The 12,578-nt window shown below is 45.9% G+C and overlaps 1 protein-coding gene across 1 annotated transcript in view; it reads left to right on the plus strand.

Annotated features, from left to right (window-relative positions):
* Nucleotides 1-11,490, plus strand: part of LOC115458934 (inhibitor of nuclear factor kappa-B kinase subunit epsilon-like) — a 106,953-nt gene extending 95,463 nt beyond the window's left edge. The window contains exon 21 of the mRNA XM_030188795.1: nucleotides 11,444-11,490. Coding sequence (XP_030044655.1) covers nucleotides 11,444-11,450 — 7 coding nt within the window. The 3' untranslated portion in view covers nucleotides 11,451-11,490. The remainder of the gene's footprint in view (nucleotides 1-11,443) is intronic.
* The last annotated feature ends 1,088 nt before the right edge of the window (nucleotides 11,491-12,578 follow it).

The raw sequence follows: 12,578 nt of genomic DNA on the forward strand, positions 1-12,578 counted from the left end.
GTCAGCGTCGTTCGTTTCCATGTTCCCTCTGCCCCGGAACAGGAAGTAACCTGTTCCGGGGCAGAGGGAGCATGGAAACTAACGACGCTGACCGGCGCGCGGCACCCCCCCCCCAGCAGCGTGCCCCCGGGGGTTCTTTCATTGGGGTGGGGGGATGTCCTTTCGCCGGGGGGGGGGGGGGGGCGCACTGCACCCGGGGGGTTTCTTTCACTGGGGTGGGGGTGTCCTTTCACTGGGGGGGGGGGGGGCAGGGCGCATCGGCGATCCGCCCCGGGTGTCAACCTCTCTAGGAACGCCACTGCACCTGCTTTGATAATGCCAAGTTACCCAGTTCCAGGCTGCAGACTTTTTTTGGCCAGTCCTGCTTTTGAACTTGCATCCCAAGGCAGTGTGGGAGATGTAGTGCCTGGTGCTGCAGGTCCCTAATGCACCTGGATGGGATGGTCAAATCCAGAATTGTCCTAAAATCCCCAGGTTGGAACACGGTAATGGTTAGAACGTGTGTCCCCTGTAGGGTCAGGTTTTCAGTGTCCAATCTGGGAGCTGAGTATTTGATTGTGGATGTTTTTTTTTTTTTTTTTTGTATTCTGCCCAGAATTGTAGATGGTGTGGATTAGAATATTTTAAAATAAAAAAACCAACCTGTAACAGTGAGGACCTGGCTAGGTGTTTGAGAGCCAGGCTGCAGGATGTTTCTTCCCCTTTCCTGTCTGTCTTATGGGTCAAGGTCCCTAAGTGGAAGGCACTGTCTCTCTCCCCCAGACCTCTCCTCTAATTCGAGCATGGAGAAGGGATATACATAGTAGATGACGGCAGAAAAAGACCTGCACGGTCCATCCAGTCTGCCCAACAAGATAAACTCACATGTGCTACTTTTTGTGTATACCTTACCTTGATTTATTCCTGTCTTTTTCAGGGCACAGACAGTATAAGTCTGCCCAGCACTATCCCCGCCTCCCAACCACCAGCCCCGCCTCCCACCACCGGTTCTGGCACAGACCGTATAAGTCTGCCCAGCACCATCCCCGCCTCCCGCCATCGGCTCTGCCACCCAATCTCGGCTAAGCTCCTGAGGATCCATTCCTTCGGCACAGGATTCCTTTATGCTTATCCCACGCATGTTTGAATTCCGTTACCGTTTTCATTTCCACCACCTCCCGCGGGAGGGCATTCCAAGCATCCACTACTCTCTCCGTGAAAAAATACACTGGTTTGGCTCTTGTTCTATTGCCCCTATTCTTCCCTTTTTAGCTTCTAATTATTAATAACTTTGCTGTGTATTCTGGCTGTTTGAACAATTGTGTGGGCAAAAACAGAACGGGCGAGCGAGCACAGGACCCTGTCACTCAGCTACTGCTGAGGATGCAAAGCCACTTTGAATATGCCCTGATTAAAAAAAAAAAAGATACAAGCTAATGAATGTTTTTCAGCGTTTCCCATGTGAACTAATGATCCATTTGAGTGGGAGGCTGAAAAACCTTAATTAGTGATTTAAAAAAAAAAAAAAAAGCTTTTCTGAACAAAATGTTAAAATATGTTGTTCTTCTAGTGAGTGGCCTGGAAAAGTATCTTAAAAAGAAAATCTTTGCCAATTTATAAACAAGTCTAATCTTGAGCTTAAAAAAATATTATTGGTAATCAGCAGGATTTTAAAAACCAAAAACCACAAACAGGAGGCTGGCACAAGACAATGCTGAAGATTCAGCATTGCCAGGAAGAAGCAGAAAGGGTCCTCAAACCTAGAATTGCTATTCCAGTAACTAACTCTCAAGGTTAAGCTTGCTGCACCCAGCCCTTGTGCACATCAGAGTAACAGGGAGAATGGAATGGAATTTTGAACCTTTTCCCAGATCTCCGCTTCCCTGCCTGCTTGCCCTTACCTGTCATAGACTGGCTTGGTGGGATTTTACAGCCAAGTTGCCCTGCCCTGAATACCTTCAGCCAGGATGTTCCTCCACAGACACACAGAGGTCGCTTTTATTTCCCTGTAGCAAATCTGATCCATGACTTCTTTTACCTGCCCTCCCCTTAAGCAAGGGGCAACTTAGACAGCCCCTTGGACTTGCCCCTTAAATCAGCTTTCTCCGTGGACTGCTTTAGCTGTATCTGTGTTTTTGAAGCGATGTAATGGCTCTGAAAGGTGGGGGTACTGATGTATGGGGACAAATTAGTGTCTCTGCAGACCTGACCCAGCTGGGATTGCAAGAGTAATGCAAGATTCTCAATGCTGACATGTTTGTTCCTGTTTACCTGCAGCCTGAAAGGAATTTTCTTGATGGCTCTGTAACCATGGAAATGGTTTTTTATTGTACAAAATGTACTCATTTTTAGTGTGGTCTACTGAAGGTTTTCTGTCAGATATGGGAATAAGCATATTTCTGATTCTGGAGATCAATAGAAATCAAACAAAATAAAACATGGAAAAGAAAATAAGATACCTTTTTTATTGGACATAACTTAATACATTTCTTGATTAGCTTTCGAAGGTTGCCCTTCTTTGTCAGATCGGAAATAAGCAAATGTGGTAGATGACAGTATATATAAGTAAAACATCCAAGCATTTAATTGACAGTCTAACAGGGTGGGGGTGGGTAGGAGGTATGCATGGGAACATCAAAGCATTTCAGAGATAACAGGATGGGGGTGGATAGGTGAGAGGAGGGTGATAAACATAGCAATACAACTTTATGGTTTATAATGGGCTTCTGGAGAGAGAGCCTATGTGCCACCGACCCCAGCCCACACTCCGAGCAAAGAATGCAATGGACAGCAAAACACTGAGATGTCCAAGTCTTTCCCCCCCCCCCCCCAAAAAAAAAACTCTTAAAGCATCCTTGACATTTTAAAATGGCATGACTTGTGCATTCAATTCAACATCAAATTTCTCTATGTTATGGGAATCTGAGACAACTGAAGTATCCATCACATTTACAGTAAAATCTAGAATTTTCAGCAACTAGTTCATTGGTTTTTTTAAATTGTAAACAGATTCATAAAAATCCTCATCTAGTGACTTTTTAACCCGCTTGGGGACTGGATGGTTCAGAGGGATTATCTGAGCATCAGAATTCTTCACCTCTGTAACCAGTTGAAATCCAGCTCAGATCAGTAGGGGCTTAAGAAGGTTCAAGCCTGCTGGTGCAAATCTTAGGGTGTATATAGGGCTGAAGATCCTCTACCCCCGCTGTGTTCCCAAGTAGCTGTGGCCCCACAGGGGGATAGAGTGAAACTGCCTTTCTTCTCCTAGTCACCCTCTCAAATTCCATCTTCATTACCTTGCAGAAGAGCTGGGCTAGTAAATTGCCCGTCCCTACTTCTCACACTCTGGTCTTTCCCCCTCCTGCCACTGACATTTTCCCCTTCCATCAGGTTGAAACAGCTGATCTGAATGTCCAGAAGGGAGAGAGGCGGGGGGAGCAGGTTAGAGCTACTGGATCACTGGTGCCACCTGCTGGCAGTGCCCATGTAGAAAGAAGTTGGTGGGGTAGTGGGTGGGGCAAGACAAGGAGGACAGAGGTTCCATATAGCAGAAGCAGCTTTGAATTCTGGGGAAAGAACAGGAATTGAGTTAGGGAGAGTTCCAACTCTCTAGTCTTGGTGGGAGGGGGCAGCGCAGACCTGAGTGAGTGGGGCACGTGAGATGGAGGTGAGGATGGGCAAGGATCAAGAGACGCTGTGAAGGAACTGGAAGGGGGTGAAAGAAAAGGGCAAGGAGGAGAGCACAGAAAATGGTGGTAACAAGCTGGTGACGACGTGGTCGATTTTAAGGGAAAGGATGGGGTTGGCAAGAGGGAGATGTGGTCTGGAAAGAGTCTCTCAACGAGTGGATTTCAGAATCTATGCTTTCAAGTTCAGTGATGCAGAGTGAGATCATACGTAAAGAAGGGAACACCCAAAATCTTCCAATAAAAGATAAATAACCACATTCATCGTTGGAGCCAGAAAGCCGTTAGCTCTGACCATAGTGTGAGGGAAAACCCAAGATTGATTGCAGCTCAAGATGTCACCCAATGGACAGCTTTTGCTGCTGCTAAGGAGAAAACGTAGAGGAGTGGCCTAATGGTTAGCGCAGTGGGTTGCAGACCTGGGGAACTGGGTTCGATTTCTGCTGCTGCCTGGCAGTTGGCAGTGGGTTGAGATCCTGGGGAACCAGGCTCAATTCCCTATGCAGTGCCATGTGACCCTGGGCAATTTAATCCTCCATTGCCCCAGGTACAATATGCAATTTAGATTGTGAGCCCATTAGGGACAGTGCAAAACACCTGTAATAGAAACTGTAAACCACATAGTCGCCTCAGGGGATCACTTGCAATATATCGAAGTGCTGAAAATGAATAAATAGAAATAAGTTGAGAGCTTGGCTAGAATGAGGTGGTCAGAAGAACTACAATGGGCCCTGACCACAAAACAGCTGATAGCCAATCATAACAGCTTAATGTGAGTTCTAGAACTGACTGGCAGCCGATGTGGTGTAACCAAAAGGGACGTGACCTTCCCTGGCCTCGACCTATGTGTACCCATGCATGCTGTGGTATTTTGCACTTGGTAAAGCCTACATTGATGGAATTGCAGTAATCGAGGTGAAAGAGGACCACAGCGTGCTTGACTGTAATCCGTGATCGTAAGGAGCAAACCTGCCTAATCAGCCTTTCTAATCTACGATTCATCTCTGATGACCTGTGGCTCCAGAGAACATGACCTAAGAACATAAGCGTTGCCATAGTGGGACAGTCCGAAGGTCCATCATCCTGTTTCCAACAGTGGCCAATCCAGGTCACAAGAACCAGGCTCGATCCCAGAACAGTAACACAGATTAATGCTGCTTATCATAGAAATAACGCGTGGATTTTCCCAAGTCCATCTTAATAATGATGACCCCCCCCCCCCCCGGCTTTTTCCTTTAGAGGAGGTAACAAGAACCTCCCTTCAACTCCTGAAAGCAGCAAGAAAGCTGTGGCAGGTGCAGGAAAAGAAAACCCAAAGCAGTTGTCCTCGGGTGGTAAGGTCATGGATGGATGAGCATAGGTTAAACATTGTTGAAGTCGTACAGTATTCCAAGTTCAGGCAAAATGCTACCGCTTCCTGATCCCATGGCAACAGAATTTGAACATCGTCGGAAAAGTATAGTACTTATCGTCAGTAACTGCTATCCCTTGCAATATTAATCTGCAAACACTCCTGATCAAGGGTAAATCTGAAACCTTATCCTTTTTTTGTACTTTTTGATGGTCTGGGATCTTTTTCTCCAAAGTACAAAAAGGATAAGGTTTCAGATTTACCCTTGATAAGGAGTGTCGGAAAAGTAAAAGCCTTAAAACCCAGGGACTCAATATTCAAAGCATCTATACTCCCTAACTTTGAGAGTTATAAATTGGCCTCTGAAAATTCATTAGGGCTGAGTGCCAACCGTATAGCCAGGAGGCTTTGTTTTTTCTTTAAGCAGGGGGTTCATCTCTCGTGTGTCCTCCTCATCTGGTACCTTGAAATCATCTCTGCTGCAGTTTTTGCCTAGGCAGGCAGCACTGGCACTCATAAACTGCCTGCACCAGGACTTCCTCTCTGAACCGTCCCACCCTTCACAAAACAGGAAGTTGTGTCAGAAGGGGCGGAACGGTTTAGAGAGGAAGTCCCGATGCAGGCAGCCTCCTAGTGCCGCTGCCCGGGCGAAGACTGTAGCGGAGATGATTTCAAGGTACAGGCGGGGGCTGGGTCTGACGGGGTGCGTACACAACACGTGCACCTTGTATAAATACGCCACTTGTGAGTGCATACATTTTTACTCAAAATTTCACTAAACTCTTATATTTAGGAGCATGAAAAGTGGGTGACAACAGGGATAGATGTAAGGCAGGGGAATAAGGTTAGATGTTTAGCACTGATTTTCAGTACTAGTTCTTATATTAGACTTGTAAATCTAGCCAGTGGTGGAGGAGTGGCCTAGTGGTTAGGGTGGTGGACTTTGGTCCTGAGGAACTGAGTTCGATTCCTGGCACAGGCAGCTCCTTGTGACTCTGGGCAAGTCACTTAACCCTCCATTGCCCCATGTAAGCCGCATTGAGCCTGCCATGAGTGGGAAAGCGCAGGGTACAAATGTAACAAAAATAAAATAGATACTATTGGAGATTCTACATGGAATGTTGCTATTCCACTAGCAACATTCCATGTAGAAGGCTGCGCAGGCTTCTGCTTCTGTGAGTCTGACGTCCTGCAGGACATCAGACTCACAGAAGCAGAAGCCTGCGCGGCCACATTGGTGATCTGCAAGGGCCGACTTCTACATGGAATGTTGCTAGTGGAATAGCAACATTCCATGTAGAATCTCAAATAGTAGCAACAGTGGAGGAGTGGCCTAGTGGTTAGGGTGGTGGACTTTGGTCCTGGGGAACTGAGGAACTGAGTTCGATTCCCACTTCAGGCACAGGCAGCTCCTTGTGACTCTGGGCAAGTCACTTAACCCTCCATTGCCCCATGTAAGCCGCATTGAGCCTACCATGAGTGGGAAAGCGCAGGGTACAAATGTAACAAAAATAAAAAAATTCTTTAAAAAGTGGAATGGATTAACCTAAATAGTCTCAAAATCTTGCCGAGACCGTCAGGAACCAGTCAGGAGGACGGAGAGCAGCGCGCTGGGCAGGAAAGAGGGAGCTCTTTCCTGCCCCGACGTCACTAGACCACCAGGGAACATCGCGTCACGTAAGTAGGGGAGGGCGATCCCGAACATCAGGACATCAGACTCACAGAAGCAGAAGCCTGCGCGGCCACATTGGTGAACTGCAAGGGCCGACTTCTACATGGAATGTTGCTAGTGGAATAGCAACATTCCATGTAGAATCTCAAATAGTAGTAACAGTGGAGGAGTGGCCTAGTGGTTAGGGTGGTGGACATTGGTCCTGGGGAACTGAGTTTGATTCCCACTTCGTTCAGGCACAGGCAGCTCCTTGTAACTCTGGGCAAGTCACTTAACCCTCCATTGCCCCAGGTATAAATAAGTACCTGTATATAATATGTAAGCTGCATTGAGCCTGCCATGAGTGGGAAAGCGCGGGTACAAATGAAACAAAATAAATGGGAGGTCTAACTTTATGAGCAGAACCTTTAAGATGAATTTTCAGCTGAGACATTATGTTGATAGGTTTGGCAGAAAAACAGACCAAACAGCCTTTACCCACTGCGCGTGTCAAAAACATATGCCGATGCCCCCTTTTTGCTGCAGCTTAATAAAAGGGACCCCTAAGTGAAGAGGGCTTGGGAGGGGGTGAATGGGCCTCAGAGGAAGTGCTGAGACAGCTCCCCTGTCAGTACTTTCATTGGAAAGCTAAACAAGCCAGATCAGTACAGATCAATCCCCCACAGGCCTTTTTCACACATGCAGAACTCAAACGGACATTCAAGCACAGAATAAATAACCACAAACTAAAAACAGAAATATGTAGACAAGAATTAAACTAAACCCCTAAGAAGCCAGACTTGCATACAGTGCAGCACCAGAGAAAGAGAAAGGGTGGTGCATTCCCCTCCCCCCTGTGCAAAATGTAAAGATAGCAGATATACCTTCTGCAGCATCAGAAGTTTGAGCTGGCCATGGCTGCGAAAAGTCGGATGATAGTATCTAAGAAAAGAATTTGGTCTATTTTGGACAACTACCTCCAAACTATTCAGGCCACACCTTAAACCAGTACAAAGGACTTATTTGTTAAACACCTGGATGCTTTCCCCTCCTTTTTTCCTTTCCCACCTGTTGTGTTTCTTGCTTCCTATGTTTTTCCATCATTGTTTTCCTGTTATTTGTATTCTTGGAAATTAATAAAATATTTGGAAATAAACATACTTTATCGATGTTAAAAAAAAAGATACAAATTTCAAAAAAGACATATTCCACTCACTAAAAAACTAACAAATAAAAATGGAAAATAAGATGATGGGGGGTTGAATCAGGGAAGGGTGGCAGGGTCTAGAGGGATTGGAGGGGTCACGGTGGGGAGGGGTGAGCGGTGCAGACCACCACCGACAGCTGTGCGGATGCCAGTCGGTGTTCAACGTGGGCACTCATATAGCTAAACAACCAAAGTTAGGAGCGCTACTTACGCAGTCCTGTTCGGTTGCTTACGTATGCGGGCGGCATTGCCCAGTTAAGCTCTGCTAAACATCGGCAGCCGACCCACTACAGGGCAAGAACCCCTCCTGCCCGCTTAAATCACTGTGAATATTGACTGTTTTGTATTTTGCACTGTGTACCAGAAAATTCATTGTTGGCTGAGTCTGGCCTCCTTATGTCTTTTTAATTCATCTCGGTTGTTATCCACATGTTCTGATTATGTGACCAAGTTGAGGAATTGTGCTAGAATGTAATTCTAGCTGTTTTTTTTTTTTTTTTTTTCTCAATAGGGGGTTCTAGGGTGTAATATGCCCTGGTGCTTTTTCATAGGTTGACTTAAGCTGTTTGGTTCCTAGCTGTTATGGTGTGGCAGGTTGCTGCATAATGCTAAGTGTCGTCTTTTCCAGGGTTTTGGGTTGCTGTTTGTGTTGCTGTTACTGATGTGTCACCAGCGATTGTTGTTCTCTTTTAAAAGAATATTCATTCTTGTTCTGTATCCATGTTACAAAACAGGAGATGCAGGATTTCTATTGGGTTGGACATTTTAACAGGGTGGATTAGGATTCCTTGGGGTAGTAGAAATCGGCTATTTTTGGAAGGGTAGAGGGTGGTGGTGAGGAGGGTTATTATCTGCTCACTTGTTTTTTGTTTGTTTGTAATTTATACACAATAGTTGCACAGCATATTGTTCCTTTTTATACTTTAATAAAAAGATTTAAATTAAAATCATCATTGTTTGAGGCTTCTGCAGATGAGGACAGAGCCCGTGGGGATGGAGTGGGGACAGAGCCTGCGGGGATGGGGGCAAACTTTTTCCCCGTGTCATTCTCTAATGGGCAGTTTCACTATATTGTCTTCAATCTGTTAGTTTCCATATTATGCACGTTTGTTTTGTGTGTGTGTTAATGTTTGTTTTGACGGTAACCTAGATCTCCTCATATGCTACTCACTTTTCCTTCTCCTTTTATATCTATTATTTAAACCACTTAAATATTCTATTTTATTTCTGGTATATCAAATGTGAGTGGCACTGAAATTTCAACCCTGGCTTCCCTGGTTCTCAGCCCTCTGCTCTAACCATTAGGCCTCACTTCTGCAAGCTCGTCTGATTTGAGGCAAAAAGTTCCTGTATCCGGACAGAACTGTTAATCTCGTCCCACTTGAACCCACACAAACAAAATCAGAACAAGCTGTAAAGTTGAGTTGCATTCCCCCCCCCCCCCCCCCCCCCCCCCGTGTGGCAGTTGTGTGCTGCACAGGGTTACTATCGGGACACTCTGTAGTACCAGTTGCTACCTGTAGATGAGGCTGTTCACAGAGCTGAGAGCAGCACTGGGTGACTTCAAGCTGTGTTCGGTGCCCACCCAGGGCTTGAAGGCAGGCGGAGAGGCAGGAGGAGCCTAGACCTGCCTCCTGATTTGATGATTCATTATCAGTCTTGTGAGCAAGGTTGTATTTTGGGCTCTGTTTAAACACACTCACACTTTCTCCTAATTAGCCCTCTCATTGCTAGTTGCCAGCTGGTCCCAGTTTCACCAGACAAGGCTGAGCCAGTGTGGGGATGTGGGGTAAGAAGTCCAGCACTGGATGAACCCCGTCAGGCGAATCGGAAGCCAGTCGGCAACCCCACAATCCTGTATCCATGAAGAATTCCTTATATCTAAGAAACTCCATCACACTGTTGTGGATCAGGCCAGAAGTCACACAGGTTCCCAGTGTCACCACACATTCTAGCAGTAATTTTATAAGAGGTTTTTTTTTTTTTTATAATCTGAGTTACCTCTTACCCCTAGGTTATTATTTTTTTTAATTAAAATGAGTGGAGGAGTGGCCTAGTGGTTAGAGCACCTGTCTTGCAATCCAGAGGTGGCCGGTTCAAATCCCACTGCTGCTCCTTGTGATCTTGGGCAAGTCACTTAACCCTCCATTGCCTCAGGTACAAACTTAGATTGTGAGCCCTCCTGGGACAGAGAAATATCCAGAGTACCTGAATGTAACTCACCTTGAGCTACTACTGAAAAAGGTATGAGCAAAAATCTAAATCTAAAAATACCTTGTCTGCTTCTGGCATGGATTGTGTTCTGCATGTTGTTAGGCTAGAATCTCTTATCTGACCACAACATTCAGTTCTTGCTGCTGGGTTTATTCTCACCCCTTTAAGAAGATTGTGGCTATCATAGGTTAGATGTCTCCCCCCGCCCCCAGCCCCCAATGCAGGAAAATGGTGTTTGGGGCAAAGGATTATAAATTCAAACAGTATGGGGGGGAAGGGGTAACCTTAGAATGATATGGCCCTTGGGTGCCTTTATTTTGGAGGGGGGGAGGGCAGAGGTATCTCCAATCAAAGGGTGATTGAGAGATTTTATGCTTTCTGGACATCCTTAATTTTGATAGACAGATGAGGATGGGGTTCACCTTCTTGTGGTTACAATTATAGCAGTTTACATATTATTTGCAGATACTTATTTTGTACCTGGGGCAATGGAGGGTTAAGTGACTTGCCCAGAGTCACAAGGAGCTGCAGTGGGAATGGAACTCAGTTCTCCAGGATCAAAGTCCACTGCACTAACCACTAGGCTACTCCTCCACTCATTCCACCAATAAGAGCCAACCTCATCAGTGATGTCACAATGGCTTGATTAACCAATACTTGGCTCACTTCTGATATTGTGATGTCATAAGGGGACGGGAAATGGGACTTGATATACCGCCTTTCTGAGGTTTTTGCAACTACATTCAAAGCGGTTTACATATATTCAGGTACTTATTTTGTACCAGGGGCAATGGAGGGTTAAGTGACTTGCCCAGAGTCACAAGGAGCTGCAGTGGGAACTGAAGCCAATTCCCCAGGTTCTCGGGTCACTGCACTAACCATTAGGCCAATGTTTCCCAAGTCAGTTCTGGAGTAACCCTTTTCCAGTCGGGTTTTCAGGATAGCCACAATGAATATGCATGATATTCCTGTACATACAATGGAGGCAATGCATTCAAATGAATCTCATGTGTATTCATTGTGGCTATTCTGAAAGCCTGACTGCTAAGGGGTAGTCCAAGACTGACGTGGGAAAAAAGTGCATTAGGCCTGCTTCTTCACACAGGAAATTTGAAGGTGTGCAAAAAAAAAAAAACACAGCCATAAAGTTCAAGGGAACTGCACTGTTTGTATCTAGCTCTCTCCCTCCCTACCCAGGCCAAAGCTTTTAAGAAAGATATGAAATCAAATGCAAATCCCCAGCGGTATAGGCTATTTACATGGTACAGGAAGTTTGTGGGGTTGGAGTCCCAGTTAACAACCAGTACCTGCTGTAATTTGAAATGTTATTTCTGTGGTTTTTTTTCTCTCTACAGTTTGTGAATACACTTGCCATCCCCAGTGCAAAAGCCTCATCCAGCTGGATTGCAACCGGCAGGGTGGATGGACACGGGGCAGACCTTCCCCAGAAACTGTCATCTTCCAGGTAGGTGCCACAGATTCCACTTGGGAGCAGATGGGGGAGCACTGTGAGGATCACTGGACTTACTGAAAAGGTTTCTTGTGCTTTTGCATTATCCAAAGATCACAAGGGTGTGTGGGGAGGGGCAGGAGACAGGTACATAAGTATTGCCATTTCAGAGTTGAGCGGTTAATGAAACAATACTTCCCCTATTGCATATGGACCTGTCTGTGCAAACATCCAGAAAATGAGGTCTAAAAATTCACAACAGAGCTCGGACTTGGAATGTCATTAACCTCGGGGAAAATTTGGGGATGGAACTCAAACTTGTTTCTGGAGGCAGAATAACTACAGGGTTTGGATCTTCTAGAGCAGTGGGGTTTTTTTTTAACCCATTCCCACGTCCACCTGGCCAGTTGGATTTTCAGGATATCCACAATGAATATATAGGAGAATGACATGGGGACAAACTTTGTCCCCATCCCTGCCCTATCCCCGTGGGTTCTGGCTCCTTCCCGATGGGCTCTGTCCTCGTCTGCCGAAGCCTTGAACAATTATGATTTTATATATGATGTGCAACTATTGTGTATAAATTACAAGTAGAAAACATCTTTGACTCTTCTCTCTCCTTCTCTGCTCATATCCAGCAGACCGCCAAGACCTGTCGTTTCTTTCTTTACAACATCCGTAAAATCCGCCCCTTTCTTTCCAAGCACTCTACCAAAACCCTCATCCACACCCTTGTCACCTCTCGTTTAGACTACTGCAATCTGCTTCTTGCTGGCCTCCCACTTAGTCACCTCTCCAGTCGGTTCAAAACTCTGCTGCCCGTCTCATCTTCCGCCAGGGTCGCTTTACTCATACTACCCCTCTCCTCAAGACCCTTCACTGGCTCCCTATCCGTTTTCGCATCCTGTTCAAACTTCTTCTACTAACCTATAAATGTACTCACTCTGCTGCTCCCCAGTATCTCTCCACACTCGTCCTTCCCTACACCCCTTCCCGTGCACTCCGCTCCATGGATAAATCCTTCTTATCTGTTCCCTTCT

The sequence above is a fragment of the Microcaecilia unicolor genome, unplaced genomic scaffold (genome assembly GCF_901765095.1).
Source record: "Microcaecilia unicolor unplaced genomic scaffold, aMicUni1.1, whole genome shotgun sequence".
Lineage (NCBI taxonomy): Eukaryota > Metazoa > Chordata > Amphibia > Gymnophiona > Siphonopidae > Microcaecilia > Microcaecilia unicolor.